Source organism: Coturnix japonica, chromosome 1, assembly GCF_054131305.1.
Source record: "Coturnix japonica strain WE chromosome 1, WE-NBRP24, whole genome shotgun sequence".
Classification (NCBI taxonomy): domain Eukaryota; kingdom Metazoa; phylum Chordata; class Aves; order Galliformes; family Phasianidae; genus Coturnix; species Coturnix japonica.
The window spans coordinates 101,894,024-101,910,600 of NC_140663.1; the positions used below are offsets into that span (position 1 = coordinate 101,894,024).

The following is a 16,577-nucleotide window of genomic DNA, read 5'->3' on the forward strand; positions in this document are numbered from 1 at the left end:
CTCTCTTACTGGTTGCTAAGATTCACTACTACACGTACTTTTCTTTTTGTCTTTGCTTTCCTTTCTCTTTTCTGTAATGGTAAATAACTGATTGGATTTGTGTCATCTCAGACTTAGGTTATGTGATCAAAGCCTGATATTCTTTAAGGGCAATTTTACATTAGTTAAATGTTGTAGACACCAATCTCAAGATTACATCATTTTAAACACAGCAATACTGTACGTCAAACCATACAACTACCATACTTTGCATTTTTTAACAGTGTTTGTATCCAACTTACACATTACAAATATTACACGAGTTTATACCAGAGGTTAATTTTGCTTTTCATGGCTCAAAGCATAAATCTATGCTGAGAGCATAAATTTACATTGACAGTTTAAGAGGATTATCTTCTGCGGTGGTAAGATTGGCTATTTTTTAAAACAGCTAGCAGTGCCTAAAATTAAGGTTTATTGTGTCTGATCCATACTGCATTAACAGACTTGTTAAATGTGCTCATCTTGTCAGGCATTGTCGTGCAACAAATCATAAGCTATTTTCACTGCTGTCTCCTCCGTTCTCTTATTAGCTTCTCTGTGACTTTATCCTTTCCTTGAGTGAATTAATGTCTGTTTTACAGCCAGTGCATTATGAAGAGAAGAACTGGTGTGAAGAGCAGTATTCTGGAGGCTGCTACACAGCCTACTTCCCACCAGGCGTAATGACTCAGTATGGAAGGTACAGTGTCTATTTATAGTGGGCTTCAGAGTAGCAAGATAAGACCAAGTTAATAAATAATCTCGGGAAGGGTCATAAATCCTCTGTCACTCTGTTGGTATAAACCTTTGAGTTTGCTAGAGAATATTTTACACAGATCTTATAACCTTCCGCTTGTCTCAGTTGGGCTTTATGATGGATGAGTACAGTATCATTGGGGTTTGTTGTGTGGGATTTTTTTTGTTTTGTTTGTTTGTTTTTTGTTATTTCTTTTTCCACCTTTTTGTTATTTGGTGAACGCAACTGAGTAGATTTTTGGAAGCAAACCAGGAAGTTTTCAGCATCTGTTTACAAAACAGACGTTAGGTATTTGAAATCATTGTTACCATTTCCAGAACATCTTTAGCTGGTGTTTTGTAAATACTTGTGGAGAGTTAATTCATATCAACAATGACATTCTAGTCATTTCTTTGGACAGTTCCAAATATATTTCAGAATGCTGCACTGCAAAGTGAAGCCCTGGTATTTAAGACACTGGATAAAATCATGAGATATAAAAAGTTTCATCTCAAACTAATTGTCTTTTACATCTACACAAGCACTAAATTCACATCTAGAAATAGCACTGCAAGAGCTGCAGTGTAAAAGTTTAGAAAACACGAATGCTAATTTTTTTTACCTTAAGAAACGCCTTGCAATGCCAACTACCCATCCAGCTCAACTCACTCAAAGTTAATATCTCTAAGTAACTGCTATTTAAAACAAATTTATTATTATAATATTAACCCAAATATTCTGTTGTCTTATCTGATATGGCTGATGTGATTTATTGCTTCTTCTCTCTCAAGGATTCTTCGGCAGCCCATTGGCAGGATCTACTTTGCTGGCACTGAGACTGCCACAGAGTGGAGTGGATACATGGAGGGGGCCATACAGGCTGGAGAAAGAGCAGCCAGAGAGGTAGAGGCACAGGCCCAAAGCTGGGGATGCTGTCAAGTAGTCTTTGAAATATATTCTGGTTGGAGGCAAAGTGGGACCCAAGTATTAACATTTTTAGACATTATGAAAAAGAGGATAGACTGCAAAAAGGATGAAGAAACATTAGACTTAGAATGTTTAGGAAAGGCTCTTTGAAAACACCCATGGTTTGTGTTTCATGACCTCTTCAATGTAAGAATATCCATTGCAGCGCAACCTCCACAGATGGTAGCAGAGAAATTGGCAAGTGAGCTTGATCAGTAAAAATGTGATGTTTTTCACTCCCTCAATTACTTGTGAAGGGAAAATAAGTTTAAAATCCAGTACAGGGATGTTTCTCACTCTATTTTATTGAAAAGTTGACAGCATTCCTGAATCTTGTCTAGAAGAAAAGACTATTGTTAAACACAGCAAATCTTGTTAAATCTACAAGTGACTGGAATAAGAAAAACATTAATATCACTGCCTCCATTTCATTTTACTGTAGCAGTTCATCTTGCTGTCTTTTATTACTCTCAATTCAGACAATCTTTGCTTTCCTATTTGTATCCGGTGTCTCTTATGCAATGAATGGTTACTTTTTCATTGTGAAGGTTTCCTTTTTAATCTTACTTTTTTTCTGGCTGCAAGTGGTATATTTCATTACAGGATTGTGTTCCTCTGCCTACATCATGGTAATATTTACAAAACAAGCCACACATGACTATATTGTTTACTCTTGTTGTAGCTGTGTATGCACACCTCACTTTGCTGTGAGTGTATACTTAACTCTTAGTCATCTTCATATTACCTTAGTCACGTAAGACTAACCAAGTTCTGGTATCTGACATGGAGCAACTAAACAGTGAGAATTTCTTCTGTTACATTTTCTGTTTTCTATTAAGAAGGGTGTCTTATTAAGTATTTGTCCTCCCCAGAAATACTTTGTGAAAAGATCACTTCTTTAAAAAATTGAATATACGGGGTTTTATGTTCTGAGTTGTTGTCTTAATCAAGTTATTTTAAAACAAACATGGAAAGCCAGCCTTTTTCCCCTTCAAAGAACAAGTGGTGCTTACTAGGAAATGCTATTTACTTTCAGGTACTGTTTGCTATGAGGAAAATCCCAGACACTGAAATTTGGAAGCCAGAACCTGAATCGATTGTAAGTTTTTATGTGGATTAAATGGGTTATTATTTTATCTTTGGTACTGTGAATGAGGAGGAAAAAAAAAAAGTGGCTTTTTTTAAGCTTTGTAAACCAAAGCCACAATAATCTTTTCTTACTTAACAAAACTGCCCTTCTCTAACAGGAATGTAAGAGAAACTAGGAAAAGTCATCCATCCGACAATTGTGAAACATCAGAGAGAATTGCACTTCTTAACTGGTCAATTAATCTTTTTCATGTACCTCTTTCTAATCCTTCTAACTGAGTAGAAAACTTTCATAGTCTGCACTTCTTAATAAAATGAATGGCTTCAGCCCAGTTCTATTTCTGCTCAACAATCTTTTTATATGTGTCCTGCCTTTAACTGTGGAGATGTTGTGTTGGTAATGGATGTTTTCTTTCCTCAGGATGTTCCAGCTTTGCCTATCACAACCACCTTTTGGGAGAGAAACTTGCCATCTGTACCAGGACTACTAAAGCTGATTGGGTTTTCCACTTTCTTCACCTCTGTGGCTGCTGCAGGGTTACTTGCCTACAGAAAGGGACTTCTGGTTCGAAACTGAAAAATGTGCCAGTGCAAAGCCTCACACTCACAGTTTTCTTTTTCTCTGAGGTTTTTTTGGCATGTACTTCCCTGCCTCCAAAGACAGGTCAGGACTAGGGAAGAGGAGAAAACAGTAGAGAGAAGACTCCAGAGGGGAGGGTAAATGAAGGGGATGCATATTCAAAAAGAGCCCCTTGAGTTCAGGCCTCCTTCTAGCTGTAATTTTTTTGTTGTTGAATTTCTAGGAAACCTTGCAAAGAATTATCACCTTGAGATTTTCATCCAGATCTCAGAACACAGGTGACAAAATGCCTTGATAATACCTGTTTTGATAAGATTTCCAGTAATTTTTACACATATATCAGGCCCCGAATTATGAGTCTTCTTGGCACTCCCATCTTTAGTTTAAAAAAAAAAATAAAAAAACACAAAAAAAACAACCAACAAAAAGCCACTTCTGCCTTCCTTTGAGGTAGACTGAGAAAAGAAATCCATAGCTTTAAGAAAAATTGATTAGTGAATGCAAATTTTTGGTGAGAATCCTTTTAGTGATTTTCTTTTTTTTTTTCTCTCTCAAATGTCAGAACCTAGCTAGTCCTTAAACAAGAAGTCAGACCACCTGTTCAGATGTTGGTCTAAGTGCATCCATCCCAGCTATGCTTGGGTTGTTAGTATTTCCAATGGTGTCATTGTCCTACAGTAAGTTGAAGGAGAATGCTTCTACTGCCTTTTGCAATGGAGATAAATTTCAGGCTCCCTGTCTGTGTCTGAGTTCATACCTGTCCAGGATGAGACCTTCTTGCCTGGAAAACCAGCAGGCTCCAGACAAACTGGTGATGTGAGCAGCATGTCTGATCAGGCTGTTGGGCTTGAGTGTGAACCAGGGGCTTAAAGTTAAATGTGTTAGTACAGACAAAGCATTTTGAACCTTTGTTACCATCTGACGTATTTCTGACCCCAAGCCTCCCCTACCTCTTCAGCTTCCTAAAGGGAACTGCAAGATAGCAAGAGAACAGCTTAACTTCTGCTTACCCTTGAAAGCTGTAGAGCCATCCATACAACACTTTCACCACTTTTTCTTATCTCCCTCCTTTCCTTCACCTACTTAAATTTATACTCCGAACACCTTGAGGGTAGCTCTTGCCTAGTAGGGCACAATGGGTTCATAAATGTAGCGTTAACATAACAAATAATACCCTTATCTGTCCCTCAGCACTGCTTTGTGCTGAACACTGCTCAGCTGATTCAGAGTTCCAGTCTCTCCTAACAACCACGTTGACGTGATTAGCACTTCCACTTCTTCCTGCTGTGCAGTGTTGTACTGACTGCATGCTGCTGGTGACTAATCAGGGATCTAAATGATGCAAAGATCAAAGGGAACCATGGGTAAGACAGTCACATACTAGTACTTCTGCCCTTCCTGGCTTGGTACCATTCAAACAATGCAAAACAAGAAAAGGGGGAAGAAGGGTGGGAAACAAGCGGGGGAAAAAAGCCAGAAAAGAAACAAATCCACCAACCCCAGCAGTAGTTTAGATGCCAAACTGCCAGCTCAGTATTTCTACTGTTTAACATCTGCGCATGACAAAAGAGGAAGTCAGAGGTATAACTAGGGAAAGGATTTGGCACTGTGCATGAGAAAAATTGAATTCTTCTGAGTCCATTTGCTGCACTCCTGCCTTCAATCAGTGGTAATCTATTTGCAAAAATATTAAATAATAATAGTAATAAAATAAATTAAAAAAACAAAAGTCTAATTGCATTTCAGTAAAAAGCCGTGAAGAGAAATATGAAGTATAATGATATATTCAGCAAAGGGGAATGAGTAGACAGTAGAGGAAATTTACCATCAGTCTCATGAAGACTTTCTGGGCCAGCATCTGATGTCCTTGCTTGTGCTGTGTAGTACTTTGCACTCCAAATAGTCCCATGGAAATCGACAGAGCTACTTATAAAGCTGTAATATTTGTGAGCGGTGCATTGGTTTCTGGCTCATAGGTTTCATTCTTTTTATTTTGATGTGCCAGTTAAAAATCTTCTTGTAGCAGCAGCTTGGATTTTATCACAAATGAATATCCTCGTAACAGCCTTTTAAAGTACATGAGGGAACTTTTCAGACATAAAGATCTTTAAGTCAGAAGAACAGTGCAGCACTGTACATATGGCCTTTGTCATTGTATTGCACCAAGCTTTAATTGGCTAGGACATTTGCCTACCACAGTTTATTTCTGCACGGGCTTTCTTTCTCTGTGAATTATTTATGAAATGAATTAGAAACCCAGAGCTGAATGAGAGCTGTGTGAGTTCAGAGCTTTTGCAACTCAGATGGTTATTAGGTTGAAAATTAGTATAGGAACCTAAATCTGGGAAGACATTCTTGAAGTCTTGGCCAATATTTCTAAGTGTAGGATGTGGAACACATACTTAACATATAAAGAAACGCTACCTTTGCAAATCATTTCACGGCCAACACTGGAGTTCAAGTCTTGTTTCTGCCCTAGAAATACTCTGTATGTCTGGAAAGGGGAACAAATCTATGAGATTAATGAGGCCAAACTGTTTTTATTTGTGTGCAAAATTTGTGTTTTTCTTTTTTCTCCTGAATGTCACTTTTTTTCTCATCTAACAAGAAATTGCTCTGTGCTACAGGAGCAGAAAACTCAAGGAAAAAAAAAACAAATTTAGGTTTAGTTTGAACTGAATTATGCAACAACAAAAGCTTTTCATGAGGTTGGTCATTAAATATATACATATAGATAGATAGATATAAAACTTTCTCATTCTTAGTTTTAAAATGAAACACAGATACAAAAAACAAAGCAACAACAAAAGAAACCACAAAGCATTTCAGATGGATTGACATGAAATCGTAAGCTTGGATCCCATGAGGTTTCTAGCCAATACTTACAGAGCCAGGAAGTCTGATTTGCTGCATATGTATTAGCACTGCAAAGTCTTTGACTTCTTCCTCCCAGCCTACCTAAGTATTAGACTGGTCTCTTTGTCTCCATAGCCATGTCCTACTGTGCTGTGGAACTTGTTGCCACTGTGTAATAAGTAGTGTTTGCTGTTGTTTCCTTAATGTCTTTCACATAAAATGAATGTGGCAGATTGTGTATTGTCAGCATGACAAGAAAAATCAGTGATAAGAAATACAGGTAGAGAATTAAGCTGCTTCTGCATGGATAGAGGGAACAGTTAGCACTAGCTTACACTTGAAAGTTCTTTCATGCCGACCATCAGAGTGAGAGATTGTGTCTGGTTTAACAGGCAGCCAATGGTGTTATGCCATATTCTTAACTTGTTAACACATTTGATGAGAAATCTGCTAACCATGAAGGTTCTAGGAGTTTACCAGCTTAGTAAGATGCATTATAGGCACACCCATGGAAATAACTGTATTCATCTCTTACAAACCAATTTGTGTAATTGTATATATTCTAAGGGTCTGTAGTGTTTGATATAAAAAAAAAGGAAAAAGAAAAAAGAAAAAAAAAAGTTTACTTTCTTGTTGACTGTTGTAATAGTAACTGCTTACTGCGCGGAACATCAAGTTGTGGCATAAAAATCTGTGTTAGCCAAAGTTCTTGGAAATTAATTGTACAGGCTGTTCAATACTAACTAGGAAGTGAACAGTCTGAGGTAGCCCCTTGTCTTTCCTTTAACTAGCACATTTTTCTTCTCAACGGAAATCTTCATTGCAATTAGCATATGTGCTGTCAATAAGACAAAGACATTAATCACCTTTAAGTATATGTCTAAGCAGTGTCCATGACTGGAATCCGAGACCTGCTGGAGAAGCCAGGAGTTTCCATTAAAATAATTTCCCTCTTTCCTCAGTGGGACTATTTCTCTCTTAGGTAGATTTTACAGATGTCCAAAATTTATAATATATATGTATACATTTTTGAGACATGAAAGAAAAATGTTTCTGAGGAAGAAGGAATTGTGTGTGCTGCAGAAGTACTTGGATGCAAAAGGGACCAAGAATTAAATGGCAACAAATCTGCCAGTGCTCTCAGGCAAGAAGCAAACCCACTTAAATTGCAGATTACAAATGCTCATGAATAAACCTGACCTGTGTTTAAATAGATTCATGTTCTCTCTCACTTCTCCACCTTAAGATCACCTTGATCTAACCATCCATTCTTAAATAGAGATAAAAATGAGATGGCCAAAACAGGCTTGCTTTTAAAGCATCTGTACAGTGAAATTGTTTAGGCTCTGTCATAGACCGCTGCTTCTAGTGTGTCTCTTGTGACCATATACAGGTCGATGTGAAGTGATGCTTGCCTCCGTGTTTTGGAAAAAAAAAAGAAACAAAGTGACTTTGCTTTGCAGGAATATGTATGCTGTGTGCGTGATGAGTCTGTGCCTTTTATAACTGTAGCATTTTCTCAAGTGCCTCTGTGGTGACTGTCTCCCTTGGTTTCCTTCTTAAGTTCCCTTTTCAGCAGGCTCTGCAGATATTTTTATCTGACAGCTGTGAAACTTTTTTTGTTTTGTTTTTTAACCTTAATTGGAATCAATAAATATCGTCATGTCACATTAATGTTTCAGGCTTTTCTTTTGCAGACCCAGAGCCTCCCTGTAGATTTGGCTGTGATGGTGGGTATTACTTAGTGACACAACATTTCACGTTTCGTACTCAAACTTTAACTTCTCTCTGTAAAGACAGAGAAGGACATTTGGCTGCAGTTCTTCCTGACTTATAGGTAGCCAGCTGTCTCACAGTTCAGAGGTTTTTTGTTGGTTTTTTTTGTTGCTATAGGTGTGGATTCAGGGTGTCTCCATCTGAACATTGGAAGAAACAGTCCTTATGCCAAATACTGTGTGGTGTAAGTGTAAATAAATAAGTGGAAGAAAAGAGAGGCTTAAAACAATGGCATAATTTCATCCCCCAGCTCTGTGTTGGTGCTAGGGAGAGGTAGTCTGTGAGTACAGGAGAAAGCTTAACCATACATGTGAGAAATATATTGAAAGTATGTAGTACTCTTTGTGTAGGCTGAGCTACCGGAATTACAGACAAGTTATGTAGGAACACAAATACCATGAAAGCAAATATACTCCATTAATCCACTGTATGCACTATAAAGCATATATCCCCAAAGAAGCATATCAGAACCAGCAATGCATTACAGCTTTTCAAATGCTTGATGGAGTGAGGCCTCAGCCTGTACCAGATCAAAGGAGGCCTATGGAAGTCTAATATCTTCCACAAAGACATCAATAACAGCAAAGTTATGTATTTTCAAGGAGCAATTAGGGAGCTGAAACTGTTGTCTGGTGCCACTCAGATTCCTGAAGGCAACTTGTCTCACCTCCATCCAGATGCTTCATCAGAAGGCTGCAGGTCTTCCTGAGACTGTCACCAACCAGCCCCATGCAGGTGGCACAGATGTGCTGTGCATACAAAATGAGATAGATTCTACCTCTCACTAAAAGCTGATGACAATCAGGTGCTAAACTGCTTTGTTGGGATATTCAGCTTTGGAGAAATGCATATTTATATGGGAAACTGGTAATCACAGCCTGAACCTCTGATTAATCAGATGAGGCAAGTGTCGGGGCAGCTGTGGGAGCACAGGTGAGAGTAATTTAGCTGTGCTCCCGGAAGGGGGTGGAGCCTGACTCCACCTCCTCTAGACCTCATTTAAGGGCTGACCACCACTAAGGCAGCATCTCTTGGACATTGCTTCTCTGTGGAGATTGCATTAGCATTTTCCAGCCAGACTGAAGGCATCTATACTGGTGAGTTTTTCCTATAGATAACTTTTTGGATATTTATCACCATCATTCTTGTATTATTACCATCTTTGTATTATTTTCACCTTACAATATTGTAGGTCCTGTAAATCTTCCATTATGCAAGTTAATGCACTGAGTGCTAAGAGTAGCTACACTACACATGTAGGGTATTAGTGTGCGGCTATTCTTCACACAGAAAGGTTATGCAATAATTTTGTTGGTCATTAGAAAGGAAAACAAAGGCATAGAATTCTGGAAAAGTGGTCAGTGAGCAGCTGCGTACTAAGTTAAGCTGTACAAAAATACAGCTGTGTAAGAGGGCTTGCAAGCTGATATTCATTTGCATGATTTATATGGACAGTAGCAATAATATATTCTGAAGCTGGGCTAGGAAAATCTCAAAAAAGAATTTTAAATTACTGTGATAAGTTGTAAAATACACATTAAAGGCCTTGTCTGTTGGGTCCTTACCCAGTGCTGTGCTGGCTCATCACTGCTTTTCTGTTCTTCCCAGCATTGCCAGAAGGAGGAAGCAAAATTGTTTTGAGCTCTTATATCCATTGTAGATCAAAGTTAGCCTTGCTGTGGTGGAATCCTCATCTGCTTTAGAAGTGATGGGCTATTAAACTTTCACTCAGGTTTGGATTTTACTAAGCAACAATTTTTTGTTAGGAATTTTTATAATCACCCAGTACTGGAACAGCTCTAGTGAAATAATTACCACCTATTCAGCTCCATTTCATCTGGCATCTGCAAATTCTGTAGACTCCAGGGCCCAGCTTTGCAGGGGAAGAAATCTCATCCATTTCCAAGTCATCCATTTACTTCACTATGGCAGAGTGGGCCAGAGTCATACAGCTCAGTCTTGGCCATTAAAAGCCAATTGTATCTTTGTGGGGACTCATCAGTTACATTACTATAGAACAGCAGAGACTTGATGAAGCACTCAAACTGGGGAATATAAGGAAGGAGCACAGCCCTGACAAAAAGTACTTGAGGGGTAATACTGGTGGATGGCAGGCAGAACATAAGCCAGCAATGTGCACTTGCAGTCCTTAAGGCCAACTGTATCCTGGGCTGCAACCAAAGAAGCGTGGTCAGCAGGGTGGGGGAGGTGATTCTGCCCCTCTGCTCTGTACTGGTGAGACCTTATGTGGAGTACTGTGTCCAGATGAGGAGTCCTTAGTACAGGAGAGATGTGGATCTGTTGGAGCACATCCAGAGCAGAGCCATAAAAATGGTCATAAGGGTGGAACACCCCTGAGAGAGCTGGGCCTGTTCATCTTGAAGAAAAAAAGGCTCTAGGGAGACCTGAGAGCAGCCTTTCAGTATCTAAAGGGGGCTGTAAGAAAGAAGGGGATAGACTGTCTAGCAGGGTCTGTTGTGATAGTACAAGGGGAAATAATAGTTTTGAAGTAGAAAAGGGGAGATTTAGACTGGACTACCATCTCATTGCATTCAACACATTTGCATATGCTCTAATGCTTAGGTGGGAAGGAAGGGAGGAAAGAGCATTAGTAATGCACTGAGGCATCCTTGTCATCTCTCAGGCTGCTTGCTAACAATTTGCATATGCTCCAGGTTGTAAGAAAACACTTTGCACAGCAGTGTTGCATTTAACAGAAATTACATTATAATTTCAGATGTGGAAACTGCTATTCCAGAGCTGAGTTCCATCGGGCTGTGCAGTCATTATCTGAAACAATCGAAATGTGTGCTTGTACCTAATCAAAATTAAGGAGAGATGTTACTTCAGCATGTTCGGTCCCAAATGCAATGAGAATATTAAACTAAATTAAAGTCTGTTATTTTCCAATCATTTCTTTATGAACTGGAGCTTGGCCAGAGTGCTTTCTTGGAGATGATGGTATATTTGAATCAGTGCTTCTATAGAACAGTAGAATCATTGAGGTTGGAAAAGACCCCTAAGATCACAAAGGTCCACTACCAGTCCGTTGCGCTGTGCCCAATGCCCACATCCCTCGGTGCTGCATACACACAGCTCTTGAACACCTCCAAGGATGGTCACTCCCCCACCTACCTGGGCAGCCTGTGCCACTGCTTCACCACTCTTTCAGAGAAGAGATGTTTCCTAACATCCCTCCTGGACTCTCCCTGGTGCAATTTGAGACCATTACCTCTCATCCTGTCACTGTTACTTGAGAGAATAAGCTGGTCCCCACCTCACTACCACCTCCATTCAGGTCATTGTAGAGAGTGTTATCAATCTCTATGATAAAGCAAAATGCTTCAGAGAAATCCTTTTTCAGAGGAGGGAGGTGTTCAGGAACATTGAGATCTGTGCTCACAGTTTTATTCCAGGCTCTTTGCTCTGCCAAGCATCAGCAAAGATTTAAGCTGTCCCTTCTGGGGAAGTTTTGAAGCTGGGGACTTGTTTCAGTGTTTTGATTCCGGAATTATATATTTTGGTTGTCCACCAGGTCTGTTATTTACCATTACAGAAACACCCAGAGACCTTTTAGCAAATCCAAGTGTTAAGCTTCTGTCTGAGATGATAAAATACTGCAGCCAGAAGATGGCAGCCTTTCTTCATTGCCAATCCCCGTCATGCTGTACTGTTGTACAGAGGGCAGCCATAGGTTTGGGCACTGCTGTCAGAAACTGCTGTGCATGAAGAGTTGTTTCTCACATGTTCTAACCTCAGCCAGACTGGATTTACCTTATATTTAGATGAAAATGAATGGTGCTCAGGCTATAACTGAGTTTTCAAGTGAGTGGTGTGGCCATAGAAGTTAAAATCCTAGAAAAAGTCATAATTACTTTCTTTCCTTCATTTTCAGTCCCAGATGGAGAAGGGAGCTATCTTTTTTACACTGTGAATAGCAATGGAGCTGTTTCCTTTCACAAATAATGTGCTCATTCTTGGGGAACTCTTTTTTCCCCCAAAGCAAATAAGCAGGAGGGGGCTGATTTTTTTACATGCTCTAATAGTAATGGGACATGAGTGTATGGCTTTCAACTGAAAAAGGGAAGATTTAGGTCAGATGTTAGGAGGAAACTCTTTACCCAGGAGGCAGCAGGGCCCTGGCATAGGCTGCCTAGAGAAGCTTATGGTTTATGGGGGTTGGAATTGGATGGGGTTTAAGTTCCTTCCCCACTTAAGCCATTCTGAAATTCTATGATTCCCCACTACTCCAACATATCTCAGGTTATTCTATCTATCCCAGTTACATAAGATAAGGCCAATACATTTTAAAAAGAGAGGGAAGAGACACACACACAGAGGGAGCAGGGACTTGGAAGCCAAGTGCTAGAGCAGATCAGCAAATGAAACTGGAAACGAAACATTGATTGCTGAGTGTGGGAGCTTGGTAGGTATAGAAAAAGTTGCAGTTCTCTATCAGTGTGCACATTTAATTTCCCTTTCTGGGTTTTCACCAAGGTGAAATTTGCTTTCTGTGTTTGTGTAGAAAGCAACTCTGCAGGGAACATTTACAAAGCAAAACTGGTTGTTTTAAACATTCCTGTAGAAAAACCTAGAAGCAAAAGAGATTACCCAGCAATTATTTTTCCATAGAAAATGACTCACTGGATTTGTCCATTTTTCTATTTGTTGGTGCTGCTGTTAAGAAATAGGAGCTGTACTCTGTATAAAGAACATAAAACCAGGATCCAGCTTGCCTGTGGCATAATTTCTGACCAGAGGAAAACATGCTGTTAGGCAGCAAACCTGATCAATAGCATGCAGGCACTGGCAAGGGAGAAACCTACACGTTGTGACAAGTTAACCAGTTCATCCCTCTGTGTGGTATTTTTGTTCAAGTATGTGATCCTAATTTGTGCCTATGGCTTGAGGTATGCTTGGTTCTGGAAAAAAAGAAGATAAAAAAACATGAAACTGGAGGTTGGATCAAACATGGTCTGGAAAGCATTGCTGATGAACTATCATTAATGTGACCGGGCTGAAGGCTGCAACCACTTGTTTGCTCAGTGTGATGTCAAGGACTAGATGTTCTGCCATTAGCATCCTGGAACCTGGTCAGACATCCTCCTTGCCCAGTACAGGGAGCACATATAGAAGGTTGCTGCCATAACATGCCCTTAGAAATTTGTAAATGCAGTTCAGTTCCCATCTTGATGCTGATGGACTTAGTGTGGGCCTTGGCCACCTCACTGGTGCCCACCTCTCCCACTTCACCCCTCACTTTGAAAAAACATTCCCTACTTCTGCCAAGGGTTGCAGGGCTCCAAATGGTCCACGAAGCTGGACCCCAACCTCTGATGGGGTCAACAAAGGCTTTTCTGCCCTGTGGCCTGGTGAGGACTCTGCTTTGTTTCCAGTGGAAGGAGGTGTTCCCACTGTTTCAGCCTTTTTCATGATGGCAGTGGCTTGCTGCTTTGAGAGCTGTCAGTGGTGCTAAACTCTGTTCCATTCTCTTTCAAAATTGGTTTAGGAAAGATGCCTGTTTAATGTTTAAGCCAGACATTTAATGGTTACAGAGGGGAACTGTTCTGATAGTCAAAAGAAGCATGGAAGCAGAATGGTAACTGGTCAGTGATTTCTGACAGCCACAAACACTGCCCCCTCCTGTAGAAGCAGTGCCTGGGAGTAACACAAGTTTCAGAAATGCCACTTTTAATCACCCTCCTTCATTTGCTGATTGTTTCTCCCACTTGCAGGGAAATGTACCCCTTCCCCATGCAGTGAACAACACTGTACCTGGCACTGTTTGCCTAGTTCAGGTGGTTTGCCATTGCAACCCCTTTCCGCTGCAGGGATCTTCTGTTGAGCCTACTGGCACCAAGGCTCAGATTAGTCTGCATTAATTTATGGACCCTGCAAAGCTTTTGCCCCAACTCTTAATTCCTGCCAACATTCAAATGTGATGGAAGATGTCACAAGGAGTGAAGTCATCTTGCTGGGTGGGTTTTCCTGTTTGTGGCTACTGCATGTGATACACCCTGTGATTTAATACAGATGCGGAGAAACACCACCTTCCACAAACTCACCAAAAATGACATGAGAGAAAGAATATGAAGAAAAGTTTATAGAAGAGGTCCTCTTATCAACATTTCAGGACTATTGAAAGGCACGTTTCACTGATGTTGAATGATGATGGAGTTGGTGGACACATACAATGCTCACATTTCACGGCAAAAAGACCGCATAATGACAGTATGTTGTGAAACATGCATTCCAGACTTCAGTTAACACTAAAGTGATTATTTTAAGTGTGTCATGTACATAATAAGAGCGGAACAGGCAGGTGCATCCAATTACTGTAATTTACAAGGCAGTAATTCAAGCCCCAAATATATTTCTCCTTATTGTAGGAAGGCAGTACAGATTATGAGCAATACAAGGGACACCAAATTGACAGGGAGCCAGGAAACTGCTGGATCAATTGCACTTGGTCCAGGAAGAAGCCAAGAGCTGCTCCATGGAAGAGATGCAAAGTGTGAGGCTCACTGCCCTGTGTGGGTTTTGCAGGCACACAGTGCTGCCACTTGCTCAGCTGTGGGCAGAACAAAGTCCACGTGCACTTCCACTGTTGCTCTTCAATGATCCACTTCATGTTAATTATCTTCTTTCGCACAGCTGATAGTAAAGTTTCACATTGTGATGATTAATAACTAATCAAATGCCTTTGGAAATTAATTTAACAATTCTGTGCCTGATTGGCATGCTAATCTCTGGTGTGCAGCAGGGATGCTGCAGAAGAAACCTCCAATATCCTGATCCACTAACTGAGGCAAATATGTAAGGGTACTTACTAACTTGTGACAAAAAATAAAGCAGCAAGTGGAAATGAATGCATATTCCAAGAGCTCTTCACTTTCTGGGTAAGATTTTCCTTTGCCTTCCCTACATTAGGAATACAACACTGATATAAACATGTCCAATCCAAACAAATGGACAATGAAAAGACAATTTTCAAAAATACTCCCACCGTTGATTTAGTTTGTTTTGCTGGTAGCCATTGCAGAAGGTTTAATGCATTAATTACGGTACTAAACAGACAATCACAAAGGAGAACACCTCTTGTACTTTCCAGTTGCCTATGTCACTTCTCTCCAGAAACAACCCTCATCTGGCAAAAGGGAAGAAGAGCAAGTATGCAGATTTGGCTGGACATTTAGTTTGCACTAGTTTCGAATTAATAGTCCCTTTTTAGAGGCAAACAGCACTGCAGCAGCCACAGAGGAGAAGAACACAGTAGACCCAAGTAGACAGAACAGTCCCTGTGCAGATGGCAGGTTCCTCTCCCAGAAGGTGGTGGTGAATGGTTGGGATGGGACATCCTAGAGGAGAAAGAAATTTGTATGACCATAGGCTCTCCCTCACTGTGTAAGGGGACACAGCAAATCATAGAGCCATTAAGGTTGGAAAAAACACTCCAATCATCAAGTCCAACCATCAACCCATCACTACCATCCCACTAAATCGTGTCACTCTGTGAAACGTCTACCCTTTCCTTGAAAACCTCCAGGGATGGTGACTACACCAGAAAAAAATAATATGGAAAGCTTTGCAAATTTGCATGCCACACTTGCACAGGGATGCCTCCCACTAGGCAAGGGATACCACAAGTTTTTCCTGAGGATCAGATAAGGTGGGGAAAGTGGGTCAGGGTTCTGAAACGCATCCTCTGTTGAACTGTAAGGCCACACGACAGCAAAGGCAGAGCTACCTATGGTTGCCCATCTCTTACACAGAAATTATGATATTCCTTGGACAAGTTGAACAAATAGATACCATCAGGATGTGAAGTAAGGGAAAGAGGGAAGATTTAGATTGGATGTCAGGGGGAAGCTCATTACTCTGAGAGTGGTGAGGTGCTGGAACACCTGTTGTGGATGCACCATCCCTGGAGGTGTTCAAGGCCGGGTTGGATGGGGCCCTGGGCAGCCTGGTCTAGCATTTAATGTGGAGGTTGGTGGCCCTGCCTATGGTGGAGGGGTTGGAGATTCATGATCCTTGAGGTCCCTTCCAACCTGGGCCATTCTGTTATTCTATGAAATAATTAAAATCCAGCATAGGAGCCACCAACAGAAAGCCTGCAGGTCAACCAAGGGGCTCAGTCCTTTGGTTACAACAAGAAAGTCAGGCTTACCTTTGACTCTGGCTCTGGCATCCAGATTTCATTTTTGGGAATCTTCCCCATATGATATAATATCTAGAAAAGATAAACATTTGTACCACATGAGAAAAACAAAAAAGCACGCAAACTACTTTCTGTTTTGGGAAAACAGAGCAAGTCAGAGCAAGATGACACTGATAAAAAGCAAAATTGTGACCAGAAAATTGAATAGTGATTGAACTAGAAAACAAATAGTGATTTCTCTGTTCATGTCAGTAATGAGAGAAGGAGGCAGTTTCGATAGTTTCTATAAAAATAGGATAGCTGGTCATCAAATACTTATCTGCCTACCAATGTTCTATGGATAAAAAGAAAGCTTCAAAGTCTCCTGTTCCATCTGCAAAAAGTAGGCCAAT

General features: G+C 40.4%; 2 protein-coding genes across 2 annotated transcripts in view; one reads left to right on the plus strand and one right to left on the minus strand.

Annotated features, from left to right (window-relative positions):
- The window catches only part of LOC107324272 (amine oxidase [flavin-containing] B), a 47,293-nt gene extending 39,377 nt beyond the window's left edge, over window positions 1-7,916 (plus strand). The window contains exons 12-15 of the mRNA XM_015884159.3: window positions 624-721; window positions 1,549-1,660; window positions 2,760-2,822; window positions 3,234-7,916. Of these exons, the coding sequence (XP_015739645.2) occupies window positions 624-721; window positions 1,549-1,660; window positions 2,760-2,822; window positions 3,234-3,389 (429 nt within the window). The 3' untranslated portion in view covers window positions 3,390-7,916. The remainder of the gene's footprint in view (window positions 1-623; window positions 722-1,548; window positions 1,661-2,759; window positions 2,823-3,233) is intronic.
- A 6,196-nt stretch (window positions 7,917-14,112) lies between these two features.
- LOC107324276 (amine oxidase [flavin-containing] A) overlaps window positions 14,113-16,577 on the minus strand; it is a 41,243-nt gene continuing 38,778 nt past the window's right edge. The window contains exons 14-15 of the mRNA XM_015884172.3: window positions 16,195-16,257; window positions 14,113-15,382 (exon numbers count right to left, since the gene is read on the minus strand). Coding sequence (XP_015739658.3) covers window positions 15,227-15,382; window positions 16,195-16,257 — 219 coding nt within the window. The 3' untranslated portion in view covers window positions 14,113-15,226. The remainder of the gene's footprint in view (window positions 15,383-16,194; window positions 16,258-16,577) is intronic.